The 8337-nt window shown below is 43.4% G+C and overlaps 1 protein-coding gene across 1 annotated transcript in view; it reads left to right on the top strand.

The window, feature by feature from the left end:
• The window catches only part of BT62DRAFT_906222 (uncharacterized protein), a gene marked incomplete at both ends in the record, with an annotated part of 5059 nt that extends 1441 nt beyond the window's left edge, over window positions 1-3618 (top strand). Inside the window, one exon of the mRNA XM_043183626.1 lies at window positions 3507-3618. Coding sequence (XP_043035818.1) covers window positions 3507-3618 — 112 coding nt within the window. The remainder of the gene's footprint in view (window positions 1-3506) is intronic.
• Between the last annotated feature and the right edge of the window lie 4719 nt (window positions 3619-8337).

Here is an 8337-nt window from a genome sequence, read left to right as displayed (position 1 = left end):
TATTCTTCACCATCCTATCTCAAGCAACTTGCGAATGCCTTGACCACACACTCTATTCAACACACTAGTGAACTCAGTCAGTCTAACCCAAAGTGTGAGGTTCTGAACTGTTTATCACATGTTGATAGTCACATGGAGTTTGGGCTTAACAATTAGCTTGAAGCTTCTAGCTTCTCTTCTTCAATCCTAAAGGCTAAAAAGAACTGAACACTTTCCATCAACCCTTTCTTGATCCTCAGGACAAGAAACTATATGTCTTCCATCAACAGCTCTATCAACTCTGAAGTATCCTCTTCCACCATTGAATTGCTGATCATTCTTCTAGAAACTTTAACAACCAGGATAATCACTGATTATCAAGCAAAGGATGACACCATCCAACAACTCATCAACAGCCTCACTACTGAGGCCCAAATCAATAGACCCAGGCCTGGACCAGAGTCTGAAAGCATGGGCCAATCAGGTCCTTGCCAAGAGGAGGCAGAATCCCTCCCAAGTCTCCCACACCTCTTGACCCCTGACACCGACTCCACTAATGAGTTGGTGGAAAAAGAGAAGGACAAGCGTGTTCAGCAGTGGGGAGATAAGCTCGATGAGCAGCACAGACAGCTTGCCAGGCTTGACTGACCAGCAGAGTGAGGCTCAGTCCCAAAGCCCCAGGAGCACCGAGAATGGCCTCTGAGCACTGAGTGGGAGGAAAATCCCAAAGATGACCCCTATGCCCCAGACTGCTGGGACAACATCGAAGACAATCAGGATCAAAGTACCGATACTGGATCAACAGAAGGCATAGGAGAACAGGGACTCCTGCCAGCCCAGAGATGAAAGTGGGTCTCAGACACTGAATGGAATGAGGACCCAAGAGATGATCCCTATGAGATCGACCAGTGGGGCAATGATGACACCACCAACGAAGGAGAAAGCGGTCCAGATGGACCTCTATCCAGCAAGTCAGAAAGCAGTGATTATCTGGCTGACAACGAGTCCTTTGACTGGACCATCAGGGCCCAATTACAAACAACCATCCCCTACATCAGCAATCAAGCCCTTCATGGGTTCTTACACAAGAAGCTCACCACCCTCTTTCTCAATCAGGACTTCTATCAGGAGTTCCAACAATATGTCACACAGATCAAAGGAGAAAGAGAGTGGTGGCACTATGCCGAGACTGAAGAGGTCTGGGACCAGCCCTGTTGGGGGGTTCCCCACTGGAGAAGTGGTCCCAAGGACCAATACTATCCTCAGGGAGGATGGAGAAATCAAAGAGGGGGAAAATACCCCCTCTGCAAATAATTGCTGGTCGAGGCTGGTGGATGAGGAGGCAATGGAGAGAGGGGACTGGGGATAGCAGATGGGACTCAAGCAACATCTGAGGAATTGACTGAGGCCCAGACCAAGAGGAGAGGCACTACTAGTGCTGAGTACACCCTTGGTGCTACCAGGGGATGAATACTCACTATCTCTGGCAAGTACTATACCTCTATGGAGAACCGATTCTCCATTTAGCAGCACCATGACATGGCTCTTGGAGGAAAGGCTGACATACCCAAATCTCTAGAGATACCTGGTTCGATGACCATTTGCCAGACAACTGCTGCCTGATGAGGCCGAAGGAAGTGGAGCTGCACTGACTGCTCCAGAAGGAGATGATCCTGATGCCACCACCAAGGGCTGGACCATCGAGAATGGGCATATCATACAAAAGAAGCCTCTGCTGCTAAGAAGTCCTATTGCCGATGATGGGTCGCTCCATTCATTCTCAGGGCTGCCAGCAGAATGGGTGGGTCCACCAGGGGGAGAGCCCCTGAACCTGATGCCTCCTCTTGACCCAAAGGCACAAATTCTGCAAGTTAAACCCATCCTTGTGTGGAAAACAGTTCCTTTTAAAGGAGCATCTGACAATATTGACTGCTTCCTCACAGATTGCAATCAATATTTCCAAATGTTCACCTCCTACTTCCTTCTTGACATGTACAAGGTGACACATGCCACCATCTACCTGGAAGACAAGGCAAAAATGTGGTGGGTGCTTCTAGCCTCCATGTTTTGGTCGACCACACAGATGCACCATCGGTACCTCTCATGGCCAGTATTCAAGCAAATGATCTGTGACAAGTTCACAGATCTCACCATCCAGAAAGTCTATAAACAAAAAATGAAGGACTACAAGATGGGTAACAAGACAGCTACTGACTACTTTGACGAGTTGGAATGACTCGGTAAACTCACTGGGGTACAAGAAGATATAGCTGACACAAGATGAATGGTCAAATACATAAAGAGAGAACTGCTGCCCTCTTATCTGAAGACCATTTCAGATCTTGAACATAGCATCCCAGTTGGCTATGAGAAATGGAAGGCCTGGATCATCATCATGTGATGAGAACAACAATAACAGAAGGTGGAATCATCCACCCTATCATAGGACAGGCACAAGAACCAGGGGCAAAGTAGAAAGTCTTTCGGCTCCCAGGCAGCCACGTCCTTGAAGCCTGGAGGCTCAACCCCAACTTCTCAATATGGTGAGAAGCAAACCAGTATGAGCATGACATTTACCAGAACAGGTAAGCCAATAGACATGGATCATCTCAAGAAGGGGGGAAAATGTTTTAATTGTGGTCAAAAGGGTCACATGGCATGAAACTGCCCTCAGAAGAAGAACAAGCACACCCAGGAGGATATTAGGGCCCAGATTGCTGAATTGGTGAAGGAAGAACAGGAACTCAGGGTAGAAGACAAACCTGAGGAGGTAAAAGATGGGATCAAGCAGTAAGCAATTCTACTGGCTCGGCCGAAGTATTAACAAGTGGACTGTCACCATCAGCCATTGAACAGACTGACTTTATCTCTGTAGTATTAAATATGTCCAAATTATGCATGCATTCGAATATACCTGACAGTACCACTCAAAAACCAGAATCACCTAAGGAACCAGAATGAAAGGGATGAGAATCTCAACTGCCAACAAATGGCTGAACAGGGGCAGAGAGCCCTAAAAAAGGTAAGTCTCAATTTAGAACTCATCAAGTTAATATGCCAGTAGGACCTCAAACACTGGAAAGAAGGAAGAGGGATCCTGACAAGTGGCTAAAGCCATTTGAAACTGAATGGACTTGGCAGGCCATCAAAGATGCAAAGGACAAAGAAGCAGCAAAGGCAGTACTCAAGAACTGGGTACATAAGACCTGAGCTGAAGAAGTAATCGACAAAATGATCACTGGGATGTGAGCCCTAGAACAATGCCGAGCCTTAGAATGGCTCAACGAATTACATGGGCCACAAAAATTCATCTGATGAACCAAGTCCCCAGGACAAGACCTACTAGCTAAAGCTCAGATCGAAATGTTAATGTCTCGAACTACCTATACAGTCACCACCCTGATTGATAATGGCTGCACAGGGAGTTCTATCAATTGAGCTTTCATCAACAAGCATCAATTGCCCACTCAGGCCACAGCAGCATCTATCTCAGTCTACAATGCAGATGGGACAAAAAATCAGGCCAGATCAATCACTGAATATGTAGAGCTTAGACTCACTATTGGTGATCACTCTGAATGGATTGACCTGACAGTGACCAATCTAGGAACCAAGAAAATATTTCTTAGTCATGATTGATTAATCAGACATAATCCACTAATCAATTGGAAAACTGGATGCATCATTTTCATTCAATGTCATTGCCAGAAAATCCCATTTGAATTACCAGATGAGGATCTGAAAGACTGATGGGATGAAGAGATGGAAGACAGTGAAACAATTCTTGCCATTGACCTACAAAGGGCCATTAGCATTCGGGTGATTCACCATGCTAATGACCTAGCTGCAAAGGCCAATGCTGGAAAGAAGAAAAGGACATTCGAAAAAATGGTACCTGAATGGGCACACGACTATCAGGATTTATTCAAAAAAGAAAGTTTCGACAAACTACCTGATGCCAAGCCCTGGGACCATGCCATCAAACTAATCCCCAACTCTAATGCTAATTTGGACTGCAAGTGCTATTCATTGAGCAACAATGAACAACAAGAACTAGATAAGTTCCTTGAGGAGAACTTATCCAGCAAAAGAATCTGACCCTCAAAGTCACCAATGGCCTCACCCTTTTTCTTCATCAAAAAGAAGGATGGAAAACTTCAACTGGTACAGAATTATCGGAAGCTCAATGAGATGACAATCAAAAATCATTATCTGCTTCCTTTAATCTCAGAATTAATGGACAAACTCCGAGGTGTGAAGTACTACACCAAACTAGATGTTCAGTGAGGGTACAACAATGTGTGCATCAAAGAATGAGACGAGTGGAAGGCTGCTTTTTGAACTAACCATGGTTTGTTCAAACTGATGGTTATGTTCTTTGGACTTACCAATTCACCAGCCACCTTCCAGTGGATGATGAATGGCATCTTCAAAGACCTCATTGCTACAGGAAAGGTAACAATCTACTTGGACAACATACTCATTATGTCCAAAACCAAGGAGAAACACCAGAGGATAGTATAACAGGTACTGTCTCTAATGAGGAAGCATTGACTCTTCCTCAAGGCTGAAAAGTGTGAATTTGAGATATTAGAAACTGAATACCTTAGAGTCATTATCAGCAAAGGAAGCATCAGGATGGACCCTGTCAAAGTGACAGAAGTAACTGAATGGCTGGAACTGACAAAGAAGAAGGAACTGCAATCCTTCCTTGGATTCACCAACTTCTACTGATGGTTCATCTGGGATTACAGCAAAATAGTTCAACCTATGATGCAATTAACCGGAAATTTCCCATGGACCTGGGGAATTTCTCAACAGAAAGCATTTAAAGACTTTAAATGCCAATTAGCTGAGGATGTCATCTTGGCTATACCAAGCCAGGATGGGAGGTTCAGAGTAGAAGCCAACTCTAGTGAAGGCACTATAGGAGCCATGCTCTCACAGGAACAAGATGGCAAATGATGACCAGTTGCCTTTATGTCAAAGACGCTCACAGTAACGGAGCACAATTATGAAATCTACAACAAGGAACTCCTCACCATAATGCTTGCCCTTGCCAAATGGCAGCATTATCTCATTGGAGCAAGTCAGACTTTTGAAATCTGGATCGATCACTAAAATCTCTGATACTTCTGACAACCCCAAAAGCTTAATCGAAGACAAGCTAGATGGGTCATGGAGTTGTTAGAATATGAATATACACTTCATCACAAGGCTGGAGCAGCAAACAAGATGGCCAATTTCCTCAGCCACAGGGCAGACCATAATCAAGAAGGAGACGACAACAAGGAAGTCATATTGCTACGACCAGAACACTTCTGGGCAATGATTATGCTGACAGAAGAGGATGTGCATGAATGCATCAAGAGTGCCACCTGAGATCTCCACAAGTGGGATCAAAGGATTGCCCCGAGCCTCAATCATGAGCAGGAACTAAAAAAGGAAGGAGAAATGATCCACTATGATAGACGAATCTATATCCCAAGGGATCAGAGACTTCAAGGTGACATCATCACCAACTACCATGATCACATGACCACCAGACATCCAGGGATTGCTAAAACAAAGGAATTAGTCTTGAGAGAATATTGGTGGCTGAAAATAGACCATGATATCACCTGATATATCAAGACTTGTGAAGTCTGCCAGTGAGGCAAGATTTCAACACAATCCAAAGCAGCTCCACTCCACCCAAATGAGGTCTCTTCATCACCATGGACCCACATCTCAGTGGATATGATAACCAGACTTTCTAAAAGTAATGGCTATAATGCCATCATCATCATAGTCGACCACTTCTCAAAAGTGATCATTCTGATTGCATGCTCAACAGAACTCACATTCAAGGGATGGGCAAAAATACTACATGATGAGGTATATGCAAAATATGGAATGCCTCAAGTAGTAATTTCAGACAGAGGACCACAATTCGTGTCCAAATTCTTGGACGACCTATATTGACTTCTCAACATCAAACGAAATGCCTCAATGGCATATCACCCACAGACAGATGGCCAAATGGAATGGGCCAACCAGGAAATCGAAAAGTACCTACAACTTTTCATCAGTTATTGACAGGATGACTGGATGGAATGGCTAGCACTAGCAGCATTCCAACACAATAACAGAATTCACTCAGCAATGGGAAAAACACTGTTCTTTGTGAACTATGGATGGAACCCACCAGTTGCACAAATGGAACAGGCTCACACAACAACACCAGTATCAATGGACTTTGCAACAAAAATAGCAAGAATTCATGAGGAAACCAAGAGAGCCCTCAAAAAGGCGGCTTCAACAATGAAGAAGCAGTTCAACAAACATCGTTGCCCTGCCCACAACTATTCAACCAATGACAATTTTTGATTGGATATGACAAATCTTCATCTGCCAAGACCAAAGCAAAAACTTGCAGACAAATGAACAGGACCATTCAAAGTCATTGCCAAGGTCGGCAACTCTGCATATAGACTGCAACTACCAGCAACATGAAAAGTTCATAATATTTTTAATGAAACATTGTTGACACCATACATGGCTCCTGCCTTTCCAAACCAAGCACAACCACCTCCACCTCCACCTGAACTCATCGAAGATGAAGAACACTATGAAATTAATGAAGTGCTAAACCACAAAACCTGAAAGGTTAAAGCACAAGGCAGAGGCATGAAAACAACTGTTGACTACTTAGTCAGCTGGAAAGGTTATGGACCAGAATCAAATCAATGGATCAACAAAAAATACATGAATGCTAAAGAAGCAATTCAAGACTACAAGCACAAAATCAACAAAGTAGACTCAATGGATCTAACAGAACTACCACCTACAGCCAGCAGAGAACATAGTACAGAGGATGGAGCAGATGACCCTCAGCACCAAAATACATGATGACAAAGAGAGGATGATGAATATCTAGCCAAATATACATCAACCAACCTGCTAGAAATGGTGCAGTGATCAATCGAACATGGAGCAGAGGACTTATTCTAACTTAACCATCAGGATGATGGTCTTAAGGAGGGAGTAATGTTACAATTTTTCCTATTTCTTTTTCTTTTTTCCTTAGAAATGACCCCTATCTGTGCTTAGTCAGGGCACCTAAGCTGGCACTTATGATCATGGGAAAGCTTGGTCAGCAACCCAGTCAGTTATTGTCTTGATGTGCTGCTGTATGCTGTGAAGGGAGAGACAATACTCCTTTTGTCACTAGTGGCAGTATGACAGTAACAGCACAACAGCAAGACAACAGCTTTTGTGGAGAGCCTGGCAACAGCAGGGATAACAGCTCCATGACAGACAATATCTTTTGAGAATGAACTATTAATAGCCAGATAATAGAATAGTATTTAAGTAGTGTAGCTCTCGCTGTAGTACTCCAGCTTTGAGCTAAAGTTTATTCTTCACCATCCTATCTCAAGCAACTTGCGAATGCCTTGACCACACACTCTATTCAACACACTAGTGAACTCAGTCAGTCTAACCCAAAGTGCAAGGTTCTGAACTGTTTATCATGTGTTGATAGTCACATGGAGTTTGGGCTTAACAGATGGATGATGAATGATATCTTCAAGGATCTCATTGCCACTGGAAAGGTAACCATCTACCTCAATAACATATTCATCATATCAAAGATCAAGAAGGAGCATCAAAAACTAGTATGACAGGTACTAGCTCTAATAGGGAAGCATAAACTCTTTCTCAAGGCAGAGAAGTGTGAGTTTGAAGTTCTCAAAATAGAATACCTGAGAGTCATCATCAGTGAAGGAAGCATCCACATAAACCCCATCAAGGTGGCTGGAGTAGTTGAATGGCTGGAGTCAACAAAGAAAAAGGAATTGCAATCCTTTTTAGGATTCACAAACTTTTATTGCTGATTCATATGGGACTACAGCAAGGTGGTCTGACCAATGATGCAACTCACTGACAATGCCCCCTGGTCTTGAGGGTTATCCCAACAAACTGCTTTCAATGACTTGAAATGCCAACTTGTGGAGGATGTGGTACTAGCTATTTCTGACCAAAATGGCAAGTTCTGGTGATATGCAGGCTACATGTCCAGCTCTATAATTTGCAAATTCTGCATAACACACTAGAATATGCTAGTAACTGAGGATCATTAACCAGTAGAGGACTATGGCTGAGGCTCTGAGCTGATAGTTATGCTAGTCACCAATACTAAGTCCAAAAGAGACTTTGTAAAATAATATAGCCTAAGGATAAAAATCCTAAGTCAGGTTTGAACTTAGAAAAGTTCTGCATCTGTTAAGCCCAAGCGTCACGTGAACAGATACACGTGATAAACAGGTGTTCCTTCGCACTTCGAGGAATCACCTGAGTTCACTTATATATATATCC

The sequence above is a fragment of the Guyanagaster necrorhizus genome (assembly GCF_019112545.1).
Source record: "Guyanagaster necrorhizus MCA 3950 unplaced genomic scaffold BT62scaffold_30, whole genome shotgun sequence".
In the NCBI taxonomy this organism is placed as follows: Eukaryota; Fungi; Basidiomycota; class Agaricomycetes; order Agaricales; family Physalacriaceae; genus Guyanagaster; species Guyanagaster necrorhizus.
Note: the sequence above shows the minus strand (reverse complement) of the source record. Positions and strands in the feature narration are given on the sequence as shown.